We start from the raw sequence: 17,269 nt of genomic DNA, 5'->3' as shown, positions 1-17,269 counted from the left end.
AGCTATTCACATATATGAGAAAAATTTTAGGAATAAAAATTAAACATACAAAGACAATAGTCCTATCAAAATATAAACAATATAGATTAACAGTAGTAGTAGAACCGGTAGTATGAGGCTGTACATGTTGGGGAGAGCTTTAAAGAGCATACGCGCAGGGGCAAAGTGTGTTACCTTTACGTAACCTTCACGCAGCGTTATCTCTGACCACACGTTGGCACACTTGGGTTTTAACCCCATCCTCTCTATACAGTAAACAAGGAAACACGTGACTACTTTTTTTTTTTTTTTTTTTTTTTTTCCCCCCCCTCATCGGTGACGGGCCCAGTGATCCGTCCGCCCATCCGTGTCGTTGTTACTTCAAAATGACAGAAATTACCAAGAATAGCACCGGAAATCTGTAGTGTCTTCACAGTAAAGTAGGCGCAGGCTATATTAAATATAAAGGTATCTGTAAAAAAAAAAAAAAAATGTAGGTTTTTCTATTGGTATGTAAGCTTTGAACAACAGCGTGTTTTGTAACCTGCATTAACCATGAATATATACAAATTAGGACGCCATACATTAAGCTATCTCCTTCCAAAACATTTTTCACGTTCACATTGATACTGTGTGAACTTCTTGCCCCATATGCCATACCAATTGTTTTTGCTTCAAAGTCAAAACCACAGCCTTTATGGTTTGTTTATTGGTCGTTCCAAAATCAGGATTCAGTTTTTCAATATTTGTATTTTCATTCACCAAATAGATCTTTTCCATTCATCGTCTTCGCTTTGTGTACTTCATGCTAGGTGTCTGATTTATTTCGAAGGTCAAAACCGGAAGCCTAATTTTTTTTAGCTCTGTAAAACTTGACGCTGATCTCTCCGTATACCCCGTGATCTCCGAAACAACATAACAAAGTGGAGGAAAACATGGCGAGCGGAGAGGAGGCCAGAAGACGCCCCTCGGTTACCTCCTCTTCGGTCGGCCTGGAGGCGCTGTTCCCTGCCGGGACATCGGAGCAGGTCTGCGGGGACGAAAATCCGGAGCTCGTCCGCCTGCGGGAGCTCCTTCAGGGTTTGCTATCGCAGTATGAGCCCCTGCTGCTATGGGTGCAGAGGCTGCTGGTCTGGGAGAGGCCGTTGTACAGCATCTCTGTCGCCCTGACACTCAACACATTATTCTGGTAACCGCCGAGTCTATGTTTAATCACATTTGTCACCTCTCTGACAGCTCGATTAGGTTGCATGGAAGAGCATCATTTGCCAGAAGGCTAACGTCAACGAGGATATTACGGGTGCCTGTCAAGACAAGTTAGCTAATCCCATGTCTTTAGCCCAATGCTAACGTAGCTTGCAAGCCAGTTTAAACTTCATTTTCAGCACGGCTAACCTGGCGTCATGCATTAAGCAGTATCGGGAAATGCATTATTGCTCTGACAAAATAGAAAATCAGAGTTATTTTGAGTGGTTACACCTGTCAGCTGCTGTTGAGCTTAATCCCAACAAACACTCGTGTCATGCCGAGTTGCCCAGGCCTTGTTAAGCAGCTGTCAGTGACAGATTGTTGCTTTGTCCTGCCTCATATCATACAAGGCCAACAAACAGAGGTGCTATGTAGATGTATTAAACAAGTCTAATATGGAAAGTGATCTTATTATCATTGTAAGTATGTTTATTATATTTGTATGTCAGTGTGTTGAATGTAAGCCGATTGGAAAGGCTGTTCATCTGTGTCTCTACAGGCTCCTGTCTTCCACCTCCCTGCGCCCTCTGTTCCTGCTAAGTGTGTCCCTACTTGGACTTATGCTACTGGAGAGATGGAAGCCCACGTTGCCCATCATAACAGGTAAGCGCGAGTCTTAAGGTCATTTGAGCCTGGTCCCCAAGTTCAATCACCTACCGCCCAAGCAAATGTTCACGGTGGCAAAATACACCCCATTTTATGCTCCAAAGCCCGCAAGCACAAAATCTTAGAAAAGAACATTCGTAAAAGATCCCGTTCACCCCTCGAGGCTCTATGGTAATATTCACAGAACCCTTTTGATTTGTCTGCCAACGTACATTTTCTGCTCATGATCTCCTGCTAATTGTGTGTGTTTTTCCTCTACGGCAGTTCAACAGGCAGAGGCTCACCCTGTACCAAGGTGTGTAGTGTGTTCGTGAATAACACATAACTTATAATATAGTTTTTTTTTCTATGACATCACTCTTGTGTCTTCATCCTCTAAAATAATTCAAAAATGAGAGCCTTTGTCAATTCCAACACTTTATGTTTATGCCACTTTCTTCATGTGTGACCCCATGTCATTGTAACTAATGTTAGGCTATTCTCGTCCAGTTATATCTGTTGTATTAGTGTTCATCTGTCTGTTTCTCCCTCCCTCCACTGTCATAACACCGACATGGAATCTTACACTACCTCTCTGCAATCATTTAGGTACAGCCTGAGGCACTTTTAAGTACAGATTTTTGTCCTTTACACGTGTTGATTTTCGCACTCTCTTTCCGTGTTTGTTTGTGTCTGTATTCTCGTTTGCATACAGTGAAACAATGCGCGTTGAGCAGCGTCTGCTCAGTATTCCCGAGCTCAGCCACCACCTGGCTGAGAGCTATCTGACCTGCTGTCTGTACCTGCAGGAGATGCTGCAGTACAAACGACAGAACCACGGCAAGGTACGGCACTTTGACTCAGACAGTCGGAAGTACAGATATGCCATTTCTCACTGTCTTGAGTTAAAATCTGTAAAATGTGGATTTAGTCTTAAGAGTCTCTGTTCACATGCAGTCAGTGTAGTATGCATGCTGTCTGTAAAAGTAAACATGGCTAATAAAATTGCTGACTAAAAGACAAAATGCTTGTCTTTAGTTTACCAGCAGACTAAAAACCCTGTAGAGTATGGGAATCTTCAAGGTGTTATACAAACTTTCACCTGCAGAGATGCCACTTTTTCACTTCCTCCTCTCGTTCCCCTTGCAGCCTGAGGGTGCAGCAGCTTCATTTCTCTTATTTGTTCTCTTTCTCAGTTCTGTGTGATGATGTGCAGTGGCTGCTTTGTACTTGCCGTCGTTGGACATTATGTACCAGGAATCATGATCTCCTATATTATAGGTGAGTCTCTTTGTGCCTCATTGGCATAAAAAGCTGTTTTTCCAGGCCCTGAATTTTGATGTTTATTTTATAGGTCATGCTTATATTTTGATATCTTGTAGTGTTGTATCTCTTCATACAACATTCATAGATCACCTAACTGGATTCTTATTACAAAATCTGCCTTTTTGTATATCATACACCCCATATTCATTTTCAGAATCTGGTTTTGATACTTGTGAAGAATAAAGACAGTTTATAAAGTTTTCAATTTTTTTTTTTTTCTGTGCACCCATTCAGTCCTGAGCGTGCTCTTGTGGCCACTGGTGGTGTACCACGAACTGATCCAGAGAATGTACACGGGCTTGGAGCCAATCCTGATGAAACTGGACTACAGCATGAAGGGAGATACCGAGCATCGCAAGCACGACAAGAGGAGTGAGTGCTGCTGTGACATTTTGATGTTATAGATTTAGGCCAGTGTAATTTGTGCACACATGCTTGTGTGTGTAACATTAATACAGGACTTACGCATGCAAGGAGGAACTGTTATACAAAGAGCTTGAGTTTCGAATCGATGCAGATCACCTTTCTTTTTATTCACACTGATACCCAGACACAAACCACTGCACACACCGTAACACCACCTGTTACATAACTGTGTAAATTGAACCATGAACATCAAGGGAGTATATTCAGAAGTTCCTCAGGTTACATTTGTTCCTAGATCCTATATCTCACATACAGTATGGTACCCTTACTCTCCTGTAGCTCATTTAAAGGTATGGTATGTAATTGAGTGCTATCCCTTTTTTTCGACTCGGTTCTGTCAGTCATGTTTTTCTCCTACGGGGTGACATTTTTGTGTGTGTGTGTGTGTGTGTGTGTGTGTGTGTGTGTGTGTGTGTTTTTTTTAACAGAGGTGAAGAAAGAGTTTGAGGAGGGGGATGAGCCAAGAGCCGAAACAGAGAGTGAGAGTGAGGAGGAGCTGTCTTGTTTTGCCCCAACGGTATGGACACACACCTGTAAACTAAACCCACATTACAGTGCCACATAGAGTATGCTTCTGAGAGAGTTTTTTTTTTTTTTTTTAGATTTAGATGGAGCTCTGAAGTGTTGAGTAGTAAATGTATCTTTCAAGTACACTTCCATTAGTGCAACCGTAGGATAGTTCATTCAGTAACTGACAATGTTAATGTCTGTGGAATGAATTAAGACCTACAGAGCACAGTGCCAACTTAACATATACACATAAACTTCTTTAATGATTAACTCTTGATGCCAGAGCCTGTTTTATAATCACCCTGACTATGTAAAAAGATTATAAAGATGATGATACATGTGTGTTTTAACAGGGACAATTATAATAAATAATATTTATATATCTGTGTTTTTATTTCTTAGGTGGATGTGAAGACAACAGCTCTGGCGATGGCAATCACGGACTCAGAGTTGTCGGATGAGGAGGCATCCATCTTGGAGAGTGGAGGGTTCTCAGTGTCCAGAGCCACCACTCCTCAACTCACTGACGTCTCTGAAGGTAAATAATCACTCATATCAACACCACACTTCAGTCTGTGCCTATACAGACGTTGTTTTTTTTTTGCTTGGGAGGAAGGTTTGGGTCAGTTCAGCAGTGGAGGCAGTGGTAATTCAAAGTATGTGTTCCTATTTTTATCTTTCATTTTATAGGAGGTAAAGGAGGTTCTGCTGATGTGAGCTCACTGTTAGACAAGGTTCACTTTATTGAATCACAGCCACAGCAATCAAAGAAAACCGGTCTGCCAGCTGAAAACTGTTCAGTTTTTCAGTTTTTGTTTTTAAAACTAAAACTTTGTGAACAACTCAGTGTTCTTTATTACAATTGGCGTAGGCTCTTGGGTTGGTTGGCATTAATATTTTGGTGTCTCATCTCTGTCTGGAACTAGACCTGGACCAGCAGAGTTTACACAGCGACCCAGAGGAGGCCTACCTTCGGGATCTCCCCGAGTTCCCCTCAGTCGAGGAATTCCCCTCCATCGAGAACAACCTGCTCCATTTTCCTCTGCGAGGTTCCTGCCAAGTGGACGGAGCCCAGGCTGGTGCTCAATCAGAGGGAGAACCATTGAGCCCCGCCAGCCTCCTTATCCAGCACCTGGCGTCCCCGCTCCACTTTGTGAACACGCACTTCAATGGACATGGACGACCACCAGGGGGTGAGGAGGGCATATTGCCTGTGCCAGGCACAGGGGAGGAAGCAGGGAGGAAAGGGGGAGAGGAAAAGGAAGCTGCAGTAACCCAGGGTGCACAGCAGTCCTTGGAGGCTTTGAGCGAGGAGATAGTGAGTACGGCCATCTCCACTGTGGTGCAGAACACTCTGTCAGCGCTGCTCCGCTCCAGTGAGGCCAGCGAGGATCCCTCTCTGGCCGAGTTCCTCCCCACTGAAACCCCACCGGGAGCTCCGGAGACCTCCACTCAACCCACCGACACCACTGCTAACACTACAGTTACTACAATTGGGGCTCTGGGGCCTGACGAGGAACTGGAAGAGGCAATCACGACCCGAAGCGGCACAGGCGAGGAGATGCCTGACGACACACTAGTTCCGACTGAGGAAGAGGACTTTGAGCTTCTGGACCAAAGTGAACTGGAGCAGGTGGACGAAGGGCTGGACGTCAGCTCTGACAGACAGGTGGTGGGAGGAGCTCCAGACACACCTCCCTCTCCTCAACATCAACCACAGTCATAGCTTCCCTGTTTCCTTCCCCTGCCCCCACCTCCAAGTGTTTTTGTTTTTATTTGTATGTTAGAACTACATTATATCCATACATACTGCTATATACAAGACAGTTATCAAAGAGTTTGGCATTTAATACTGTTGGTTGTTGATTGAGTGGCAGATGGTTGAGATTACTCAGTCCATTCTGTTTTCATAGCCCCATATAACAGGGGTCTATTCAGCCTTGGCACCTGAGTTGTTTTCTAGTCCAGGACCATCGTTTTATTGGGATCATCAGCTACTATCAGGTGGCATTCATGACACAGGTTTGATCTGTACACTTAAATACAAAAACTAGAACGGAAATCATCGGTAATGCATTTACAGTAGAGTTTGTTGCGGTGTTACACTGCCTGCTGACCTGATGGTACCATGTTGAGTGAGAGCAGGTTCAGAGCCCAGCTCGGGTTGATACTTACAGAGACGTCATTATTGTCTGGGGCTGCGTAGCATTTTATATCTGGGCTCTGAGGTTTGATGGTTTATCTAGCATTTAAATGTGCCTGATAATTTATCAAGCACATTTCTCACTGCGTAATGAAAAAACCTGTTCAAATTCAGTCTCATGTCAGAATAATGATGCCTTTATTTTCTACCTTGGCTAACAGCTGAACACTTCCATCTTGTTTTCCTTCAGAAGCAGTTGTTTATCTAGATGGTATTGTGAAGAGTTGAAATATTGGATTATATGACTATTAATATATACTATAAATTATTTAATTTAATGGTCAGTTGATTGAACTTAATTGTTAAACCTTAGAGGGAGTTAGAAAGTAAATTTGATCCCTTCAGTTGCCCGTAATGATTGTACGATAAGCAATTTAATGATGACACCATGGACGTTCAGGTTTAAAAAGTAGTTGCGTATTCCCAGTTAGACTTAGTAAAACAATATTATTATCCTTCACTGTATCCGTACCTCCAACGTCTCCAAGCTTACAGTTTTGACAGCAGTATTCAGTTATTAGTGGTCTTTCACCTGTTGCCTGGAAATGGAAACTTAATTTTTGACATTGTTGGATGTTGACGAGTAGTAGATCTTTACCCATACACATAAGTGACTTTGATGTGGCAAGATAAAAGAAATGTTCCCGAATTTCCTCTTTGTGATTGAAGCTTCATTTTTATCTATGTGTGTGATAAGAATTTCATTTCATACATCCATACGTAATTGATCCATATGTAATTGAATTTATTCTTGATCTGCAACTTTGTTGAAAAACCACAGGCTTCTTGTTAGATAGGCCCATCTATACCCAAGTATTTGTACATGTATAGTCATCACTGGGATATGTATATTTACCAAATAACCTCCTTTGTGCCACGACAAGTCCATGCATGCCATGAATGACGCATGTATTTACTGTAATAAATATTTGAGGTCAATTTTCAAAATAAGGTTACCTTTACCAGAGCAGATTTTTCTCTTTTTGAAGGCACATATTACTTAAATTATTCACTATGTATCTGGCTGCTGCTGGGGAACATTTTTGAGATGACAAAAAGGAATCTAGCACTATAATCGACTTCATCAAGAGGCCTGTTTTTGCTTTTGTAAACCACTCAGCATCTAAATCTCAGGGGTGGGTTGTACAAATTGAATATGACAGACAATGTGTCCATCTCCCGACTTGTCGTAGTGCATTGTATTTGTACTAACCTTTCCTTTTTTTCAGTCAATGCCTACTTGTGTATAGTGTAGAAATGCTAAAAAGGAACGTGTATATTCTGCATGTAAAAACAGCACTCTTTTCAAGTTCTCCTTGTCAACTGACAAAGTACCACAATTTGTGAGAAAAAAGTCAATTTGAATGTTTCAGGTTAAAAGAGTCCATATAAATTCATTGATTAATTACCAACGAGGGGAATAAAAGTTCTGATGTGATGAGACTACCCAACTGTAGATGGAAATAGATGGCAAGTGATAACATCAGATTTCGAGAAGGATATTAACAGACTAGTTTGTGTATGGTAGTAGTGTGTTTTCTGCTTAAAATATTGCTTCTTGAACTATATAAAAAAGCACTTACTGAACTGTACAATTTTAAAAAAGGAATATATTTTCTAATTTCTCCTTTTTCCATAAAGTACTCAGTTTGATCTTTTACATCTAAAAATATAACAGCTATGGATGAGTTTCACAAAGCGGGAAAGATTTGTTGTCATTAAACTGGTAAAATAAAACAGCAACTCCACATGTGAAACTAAGAGAATAAAAGAACAAACTGAAAAAACTCAAGATGTGGTACTGAAATTTATCTGGATTATTTCCTTTGATCATCTACCTCTAACCTGTGTTTTTAGCCTGTGTACTGTCTTCCTTCTTTATAACAATCATGCAATTTTCTGACCCAAGTTCATTTTCCTGGAAAAGAGGAAAAAATTCTATTAGTACTTTAGAAGCATTTTTGTAAACACCGTAGGTTTAAGTGCTAACAACATATCATAGCTACGAAAATGTGTGTTTTGCAACATCCCTCAGTATTCCTGTAACTTGACATACTTGCCCTAGTTCACTAGCAAAAAGCTGAAGTCTCTCCCTCAGTTCGTCACCGATGAAAATTGCACGGACCATTTACCGTCTGTCAAGGGAACTGGAACTGAGAGGACGATTCCGTCTAGGAGATTGTAGTAGCCTGCAAGTAGCCAAAAACAATCCCATTTCAGCACCGGCCAGCTCAGTCAATATTAGAGCTAAAATAGGGATTTGAAGTTGAACTCCACCCCTGTCCACTACAATGTCGTAGGTCATTTTGTCACACATATTGCTTGGCTGTTTTTTTTTTTTACCTGGGCATAGCACACCCAGAGAGAAGACTTTATCCGGACTGCAAGCACCATTCCAAGCCTTTAGAATGGTGAGGATCCCACTGGCAGCTGACATGGCAGCTGCTTGGCAGCGCTCTGAAGCCACAGCTGCACGCTGAGAGCGCGCCAAGTCTTGAAAGTCTGTCTCCAACCGTTTCCTGGAAGGGAAAATGAGATTGTTGGATTATTGGCATATCCCAGCACAGGATGTTTTCAGAGCAGGCAGATTGCTGGGTCAGATGATATTGTGCAATCAACCCTGGCACAGACTGAAATCACTGACAAAGTGCAAGTGAGGTGGAGTTAACAAATACAGTGAATGCAGTACAGAATGTAAAATTAGGAAATGCCATTAATCTAGTGTAAGACACACTAAGAAACACTCTGTCTCTAATAATATCAATAACTGGTATTTTGCATATTAATACCTATAACTTATGGAAAAGCTTTTTGTTATTGTAACAAACCTGTCATGGAAAATCTTTAGGAGCATCTGTGAAGAGAAGGCAGGTCCTTTGATTTGTCATAGTTGAAAACCTTTGCCCTCTGCAGGTCAATGTAGAAACTACCACTGATATTTCCCCAAACGATGACATCTGTAATATCTAGAGTAGAAGAAGAGGGAGACATTATTAGTCTTGCACGAAAGGGGCTGGTGCTAAAATGCAATGGAAGTATGGGTCAAATAATTTACAGCAGCTACCCGACGCCTTAACTTTCAGCTTCTTTGCGATTATGGCCCTGGCTTCATTCTCCAGTTGAGTTGCCATGGTGACAAATTGGTCGCTGTCAATGGAGCGAGCATCTCCTGCTCACTCTCAGTCGCTGTATCACTGTCATCAGACCACCGCTCATCCAGCAGGAGGGTGACATCCGCTTCTCGGAAGGCTTGCTCCAGATCTGTATGAATGCTTACCTGTTAACAAATAATCAGACGGCTTTATTTTTTTTCTGATTTGATTTTAAAAATAAAAATTTTGTAAAAGTCCTATACCTGATGGAGCAGAGGGAGTGCCAGGTCCTCTGTCTCCATCCTCAACTCCTGCAATCCCTCCTCGCCCCCCCGCCAGATCCAGTAGGCGGAGGCCGATTGCAGCAACGTGGGGGAACACTTCAGCAGAGAGCAGGTTGGGGATCAGGAAGTGGCAATTTTGGGCTGAGAGCACTGGAGAGGCAATGGGAAAGTTTACACCCAATCTGTCAGCTGAGAAATATTTCCACAAATTCCTAAGGGGGACAAAATGTGTCTTTATCTCCAGTTTGAAGTTTTTCAGACTAACTCGCCAGCTGATCCATATATGAAGGGGTTTGATGAGACTGACACGGTGCTGCTCCTCCACAATAAGGTTCATCTCGGTCTCCAGATTCTCTGCTGCAACACTCAGCATTATATCTGTAGACGTGTCCGATGTGATGCTGTAGTACTCCTGCACAACCAGTGATTATTAAAGAAACTGGCAGGCTTGGAAGTTTGAGTTTGGAAGTGATAGTAATTAGGAAAACCTAATCTATGCCTACCTGACAATGCTCAAGGAAGTCACTGAAGTCCCCTAAGAGCATCCCTTTGCCCCCTTGGTCCACCAGTTCCCTCCAAACCAAAGGGGACTTCTCGTGTTTCCGGCCATTTCTCCCGCAGGTGGCTTCCCGACCGTTCCTTTCAGAGGTCAAATAGAGGTCACATTGAGGTGATGAAAAAGTCACACGAAGGCTATAATCGTGGTTTGTAAATTAAAGAGATCTAAAATAAGAGAGATCGCCTTCCATTTATCTGGGATCTGCAGAGATCGCTGCAGAGCATCTGCTAAAAAGTTCTGCTTTGGCATAATGAGGGCAGTCTGTTTTACCCGTAGCGGGCGAAAGTGTCGAAATGAAAATTACGAACATTTTATACACAGTTAAATGTTAAAAGCGAGCACAAATTTTGCCATTTTATCCGGATAGCTTTGGTTGCTAGGAAACCCTGTGTGTTGCGTTTATTTGAGTCCGAGTCGGAAACACCACAAAAAATTATTATAAATAAAGACGTGTTATCAAAAAGATAACACGTCTTCAGTAACAATGAATATAAAAAGTATACCTCAGATATTTCATATTCACAATAACAATTGTTTATCATATTTCCTCTATTTTTTAGTTTGAAAGTGAACAGTGTACTACGATAAGTTGACAGAGGGACGAATATACAGCAGCGCACACGGCACGAACAAGCGTGATGTGGGAATGGCAGCTGACTGGACCGGACGACTTACCTATTGACTGTAATGTAGCTCCATCTCTCACAGCTAAACGACTTTTTCGGCCGAAGGTTACATGGTGCGGAAAGGGCCATGTCTTACTTTGGGACAGTTGTTTGTACGTTGGGGTAATAAGGCAGGCAGCGTCACTTAGCTAACCTTAGCTAATGTAACTAGCCAGTTCTTTCATAACTTGAAGGAGGCAGTCTGTTGACCTTGTTGACAGCTTACTCTCAGTACTTTGTAATACACTATTTGTACTAACTACTTACATAATGGAACCGTCTGTGCGGCCGAGAATGTACAATGGAAACAGTCAGATGTGTATCAACGCTGACTGAGTAATGGTTGCCATTATTGGACTCCATTCCCGCAATCTTCTAAATACGTTGCGGCTTTGGCCTTAGATAGTAGCTACTTGCTCCACACAGGGGCACTGCAGAAATAAATACTTCAACTTTCACCCTTTGGCCGCCCGTAAATTATTAGAGGACAATGTCTTTGTGGGTGACAGAGGAGGTCATGAGGTGGGCCCTGCGCTTCTGCAGCCGCAGGTCTCAATGGACACAGCGCAGTTTCCCGGTGACAACATCAGTCAAAAACACATCTTTCCCCAGTCGGTTAGCCCACGTTTGGGGCACAAGGCAAAGTCAGGCATGCCTGGCTAGGAGTCTTTTACGTTCCGTGAGGTTTTATTCACAGGGTGGTATTTACAGTGAAGATTTGGAAGAGAAGAGGCTTCTCTCTTCTCCACCGGCAGAATCATCACTGCAAACTGAGGCCCAGGCTGCGGACAGCATCTCAGGACAAAGACAGATGAGGTCCCCTCTCATGGACAACCTGCAGCACTGTGGCTCCCCATCAGACGTGTTGGACCTCACCTGTCAATATGCACCCACAGTTCGACAGGTCAGCAACTGCCTGACCCACATGTGGTCCACCACTAAGAAGATGTCAGATGAGCAGCGGCGCTACGAGCTGCAGCTGATGTTTGAGCATCCTGCATTCGACAAGCTACTGCAAAGGGCCATGAAGGGTGTGGGGCACATGCGCAGTGAGGATGTGACTTACTCCCTCTTGAGCATGGTCAATCTAGGTGTGCCTCAACGTAGCCATGTGGTCCAGACTTTCCTCCGATCCTGCCAGGTAGGCAGGCAAAGATTGTCGGCCAGCAAGCAAAGATTTTTTTCTTATTGGCAATATTTTTTATTGTTGTCTATCCAAATGTGTTTTCTTGTCCACTTAACAGGAGAAGCTGAATGACTTTGATGAGAAGAGCCTCTCCATCTTGGCCTCCTGTCTGGAACACATGGAGAGCAGCCCTAATGTCGGTGCACTTAAGGAAGGCATGAGGTACAGCTTGTCAAAAAATTCATTTGGCTCGGGTAAAAATACAAGCATCAGAATTTTAAAACCGCTGCAGAAAATAAAACCGTCCAGCCTCAGCGATATCCACGCATCATTAAACAAAATTAAGGCCTTTTTTCGTGTTCGAAATAACTGTATAGAATTTTACCACTTCTTTTTAAGATGAATTTAAATTCTCTGTGTTGGCTATGCCCTAGGCTGGTAGTTGAGGCCCGTCTTCCCGGGATCAAGAAAGTTATGGCTCTCCAGACCATGATGCGTATGCTGGGGAAGGATGCCCCGCTGAACCTCAAACGGAAACTAGAGGTCAGTTTATGAGTCCCGGTTTTGACCATTAGGTATTCATATGCCTGTCAGTGTGATTCTAACATTATCCAGGTTTATGATTAGCAGCATTTGGTGAATAACCATCAAATATGTACTCTACAAAAAACACTTGGTGAAAGAACAAGTGGTGATCCACTAGTCACGGTTTATGTTGCTTGTTATAAGCTTGCTCATAGTTACAATTCAGTATGTTTGTCCCTCTAAGTATCAACAGAATTGACCTGTATTTTTACCTGTAGCTCCATTTCGACATTTGTTTTTCTACACATATTCTTCCAGAGAAAGGCTTTGTCAATGACAGACCAGTTCAGCCTTCCCAACACCCAGTACATGATCTCCACTATGGCGTCAATGGGCTTCTACTCCAAACCACTGCTGGATGTCTGTAGTAAGAAGATCACAGGTAAAATATTTTCCACAAGAAAAAAATAGATAAATACTTTGAATTATTGTTATGATTAAAATGAAATATATGTATTTCATATGGAATATAATATGTTTCCAAAGTTGGAAACCATCTTGACGTATTTTGCAGAATTGTCAGCACAGAATAATTTGAATTTTGGGAATCTTATTAACATTAGTACTTTTGAAGAGACTTTTATTCTATTTTAAAGTCTTACCAATGTGCTATCCCGGTTTCTGCATCTGTCCTCTCTGGTAGAAAATCTCCATGGAATCCCCTTCAACAGATTGTTTGCAGTGCTGCACTCGTGTAGGGAGCTGCACTACAGAGACTTAGATCTGCTCACTGGCATTTCAGACTATGTCACCTCCACGCTCGACATATGGACCAACAAACAGGTGCTGCAACAGATAACTGTCTTCTAACCCCTTTTTGTGAAATGTTAAATGTGAGGTTTGTCCTCCATAATCTATTTTATGAACAAAAGTTTTCTTTCATGCCTATAAACACATAATGAGAGTATGAATTATATTTCTTTCAAGAAAGCTCATGTCAGAATCTAACTATAGATGTAGTATATGATATTCGTCTGTCTCGTATCTTTGCTGGCTAGTTTTTCAACTTCACTCTTGGACTTCCCTTCGTTCTGTTCAGGTGCTCCTCTTCCTGTCTGTGTTTGAGAACCTCGTCTTCTGTCCTACTGCGTTAATGGAGGCATATGCTGAGAAGGTGATCGCAAGCCCAGACACCCTGACGCTTAAAGACCTGCTCTGTGTCCTGAAGGTGTACTCCTCTCTTAACTATGATCTGCAGCACCACAGACAACAGTAGGTCATTCACATGTCTCCATCGTTCAAATTTTGCCTGCTAACGTTACTTAAATGTTACTAAATTTAAACTTAATTGACAGATGCTAACTCTAAAAGCCAAAATAACTCTCAAAACCAGCTGAGACAATGTGTCATTTACAAAATTAAAAAAGCCAAGTTTTTTAAAAGAGCTACTCCTTTTAAAAGGTGGGATGAAGAGCAGTTCCTACTAGTCCCTGGGGATTATAAAGTGAAAGTTGTCTTTGGTACAATCAATGAATGTACACAAAAGGTAACGGAAAATAAAATATGGCATCTTTGCTACATTATTTGGTTTAAAGATGTGGAGTAGTGGTCTTGGGAAACAACAAACTGCATATTTGTCCCAGAGAAGCCTATTTGTCTGGACATAATAACTGACAGGACCACCATCATGATAGGCTAACAACCTAATAATTTTTTTTTTTTTTAATCTTTTGACACGATATTCCATAAATTACATGACTATTGCTCGCAAGGTTTGATATCTTTGATGGGTTTAATCTTGCTGCTCCAGGTTCTTGGATAGTCTCAGCCAGGTTCTGGACTCCTATCTGCCCAAGATGTCTGGGTTTATGCTCTTAAGGTCTGTTTTCTATCTGTGTCTACTGGGCCACTTTCCCTCCGCACCACTGGAGCAACTCCTGCAGAGCAGTACGATGGAGCAGTTTAACAGCACACGTAAAACACTGAACTCACACACACATGCAGAGTTGTCTTCATTTTTTTAATTTCCTTTGCACTTGAATTTTATGATTTCATCCATCTCAACTTCTTCTGTCTCTCCTCAGCATCAACTTTCCTCCAGAACCAGGAGAGAATGTTTCAGACAGTGGACCTGTGCCTCCGTCTTGACCGTCCTCCTCTCCCTCGTCCCCTGGCTGTCCCCCCCTCTGTCCTCGGAGACCCCACCCCTCGCAGCCCCTCAGTCAACCAGTGGCTGTCGCAGGGCCTGCAGAGTGTGTTGGGGGACCAGGCTGACACAGTGCTACAGGAAATGGTGATGGTGGAGAACTTCTACCTTATAGGTAAAGAGGATATTTGTGATATAGTGAGTGCAGTTTCAGCTTGGGATTATTTATTCATTTATGTCTTTTACTGCCTTTCCTTTTAATTGCTTAAGTAGTAGTGAGTCATGCATCTATTTGCTTTACAAAATGGCGTCAGAAAACAACATCATCTATTTGTGAGACTGTGATGCAAACAAGCAGCGTGTTTGTGTGTTGACTCTCAGATGGTGTGATAACCAAACCTCTGCCAAACCAAACCCCTGTGACCGAAGCGTATAGTTGTGAAGGAGAAGAGTTGTCTCCAGCAGAGGGCAGTCAAAGGTAAGATATCAGCATCAGTTTTGCAGCCGATAACATCACCAGACTCAAACTTGAACAGATCTGCAGTGGAATTTTTTTGCACTTTATTATCATATTTTTTTATGTGCTCGTGTTGCATTTGGTGACATATAATGCTGTGACAGCAGGTGGAGTGGATGTTTCGGGCTTTTGGTCCTGCCAAAGTCGGGGACTGATGCATCCTGTTAACACATACCTCAAATAACTGATTCCACAGCTGGACGTGCAACAAATTTCATAAAACGAGTCTACATTTCAAACTAAGATAGTTTTGTAAAGAGCTCTTTAGGGCATAAAATAGTGCTGTAAGAGCAGGACTGCTTGTAACTTGTATTTAACACCACTGTGATTACAGCTGCTACGGAGTTTAACTTGCATTTTTTAACTAATTTAAAGGTTTGAGTGAAGAAAATCAGGTACAGCTTTATTTTACTGAGCAAAATGGTTGTATCAACGCTAGAAACAGAAACTCAACAGATTTTGTGTGGAATTTTTTTTTTTTTTTTACAATTCTATCCAACTCTAAACAATATGTGCGGGCAGTTGTGTAGTGTACATCTAATTTATTACCCCACCATGTTACCCTTTTAATGTTTGTGCATGTGTACTTTTTATGCACAGAAGCCTTCTTCTTTGTGTCGTTTTTAGTACGTTTTATTTTTTACATATTTGTATTTGACTCTACACAGGGAGTCTCTCAAGTAGTCATTTAATTTCATGTGCATAGTTTTTTATTTATTAATTTCATTTGTATGGGATCATGTACAATATTAAACGTAAATGTTACCAATTGATGTATTGTACTAGAGTTAGCTTAAAGCAAATTTTCATCTACAGTCCCTTGGAAGGTAACAATTAAACCATGCCTGTACCTAAATTCAAATTTTGACCTTTTTAAAGCTGACTAACCCATTTCTTGATGTCCTAGAATTGCAATAATTTGCACACCGCAATCTGGTTTTTGTTATGGTACATCCAACCCCCGTGGTCCCTTAGCGGTCAAGATTCGCCATCTGAAGATCTTGGGATATAACCCTGTCCTGGTGAGACTCAGAAGTGATCATGTTTTGATTTTGGCTCTTCTTTTTGTAAGGATCCAGTAGTTGCTGACACTTTACTTTAACACTTTAAGTGTTATAACAATATTTCTAAATTGAAAATGCTTTCTTTCATATTCTAAAGTCGTTGAGCATTAAAATCCTTTTATCTGAAAGGAAGTAAAAATTACAGTTACCAATTTGTGTAACCACAAACCAGCTCATTACAGCCTACAGCCACATAAATATTGTACATGGCTGAAGGTTTCAGATATGAGTGTGAGCATTTAAGTTTCCAAATTGCAGTGGGAATGAACAATGCACAATTTTCCTCAGTACTTTCGTATGTATTTCTAAGTATTGTGTTTCTTCTTAAGAATAGTTCAGTGATATTTACTAAAATCTTTCTTCAAACAACAAAATTATGCCGCTGCTAATGGAGGCTGTGTCAGTGTTGAGTGCGTCTCAGTGATAGCGAGATTTACGTTATCCTAACCCTGTTCTCCAGGTAACTGAGCGGGAGCTGCAGTCTGTCTCTGAGGAAGAGAGGACGGAGTTCCTCAGGGGACGGATTTTTCCAGAACACCACAGATCAGACACACGACCTAAAATGGAGCAACCGTGATCTTGAAGACAGATGTCATTGTTAAATGGATGCAGTCATCATGACACACGACACATTGTATTGATTTGTAAACAATAAATATAATGAAGTGTATAAAATGAATGTGCCCCCTGGAAAACTTGAGCTTAAAACCACCTGACATCCACGTGAAGGGCCGTTTATCTTTCTATGAAAATAATTTTTGTTTTTTTGTGATTGCAGTGATCCTCTTAAAATCATTTTAAATTTCAGATTGTACTTATTTTTTGTTGCCAATTGTAGATTTTTTCTTAACCTGTAAATAAAGAAAGAAAATAGGACTGTTTGTATACCATGAGCGTGGCAAAAACAGCTTGAATGTCAGTTGAATCAAGTACCTCTGATAGATCTATAAGTTTGCACCCTGATCAAGGCACATATTTAATTTTCCTAGGGTCTGATAAAACTTGTAAGAGAGT

General features: G+C 41.5%; 3 protein-coding genes across 3 annotated transcripts; 2 read left to right on the top strand and 1 right to left on the bottom strand.

The window, feature by feature from the left end:
* The first annotated feature begins 836 nt into the window (after nucleotides 1–836).
* Nucleotides 837–8,064, top strand: retreg2 (reticulophagy regulator family member 2). Its single transcript, XM_040142264.1, has 9 exons — nucleotides 837–1,168; nucleotides 1,727–1,830; nucleotides 2,098–2,128; nucleotides 2,528–2,657; nucleotides 3,009–3,093; nucleotides 3,373–3,510; nucleotides 3,993–4,081; nucleotides 4,477–4,612; nucleotides 5,001–8,064. The coding sequence occupies exons 1-9, from the start codon at nucleotides 915–917 to the stop codon at nucleotides 5,798–5,800; spliced, it is 1,767 nt and encodes a 588-aa protein (XP_039998198.1). The 5' UTR covers nucleotides 837–914; the 3' UTR covers nucleotides 5,801–8,064.
* On the bottom strand, nucleotides 8,054–10,566 carry mdh1b (malate dehydrogenase 1B, NAD (soluble)). Its single transcript, XM_040142265.1, is given in 15 exon segments — nucleotides 8,054–8,195; nucleotides 8,334–8,389; nucleotides 8,392–8,466; nucleotides 8,621–8,796; nucleotides 9,106–9,160; nucleotides 9,163–9,243; nucleotides 9,342–9,443; nucleotides 9,446–9,554; nucleotides 9,633–9,704; nucleotides 9,706–9,794; nucleotides 9,915–10,065; nucleotides 10,157–10,288; nucleotides 10,393–10,443; nucleotides 10,445–10,485; nucleotides 10,548–10,566. Coding segments are annotated over 15 exon segments (1,287 nt in total). The 3' UTR covers nucleotides 8,054–8,117.
* A 269-nt stretch (nucleotides 10,567–10,835) lies between these two features.
* On the top strand, nucleotides 10,836–17,131 carry fastkd2 (FAST kinase domains 2). The gene is made up of 11 exons (XM_040142338.1): nucleotides 10,836–12,018; nucleotides 12,122–12,225; nucleotides 12,438–12,546; nucleotides 12,847–12,970; nucleotides 13,232–13,371; nucleotides 13,628–13,800; nucleotides 14,339–14,502; nucleotides 14,613–14,849; nucleotides 15,056–15,152; nucleotides 16,099–16,213; nucleotides 16,716–17,131. The coding sequence occupies exons 1-11, from the start codon at nucleotides 11,368–11,370 to the stop codon at nucleotides 16,830–16,832; spliced, it is 2,031 nt and encodes a 676-aa protein (XP_039998272.1). The 5' UTR covers nucleotides 10,836–11,367; the 3' UTR covers nucleotides 16,833–17,131.
* The last annotated feature ends 138 nt before the right edge of the window (nucleotides 17,132–17,269 follow it).

This window comes from Xiphias gladius, chromosome 13 (genome assembly GCF_016859285.1).
Source record: "Xiphias gladius isolate SHS-SW01 ecotype Sanya breed wild chromosome 13, ASM1685928v1, whole genome shotgun sequence".
Taxonomy (NCBI): Eukaryota; Metazoa; Chordata; class Actinopteri; order Istiophoriformes; family Xiphiidae; genus Xiphias; species Xiphias gladius.
Note: the sequence above shows the minus strand (reverse complement) of the source record. Positions and strands in the feature narration are given on the sequence as shown.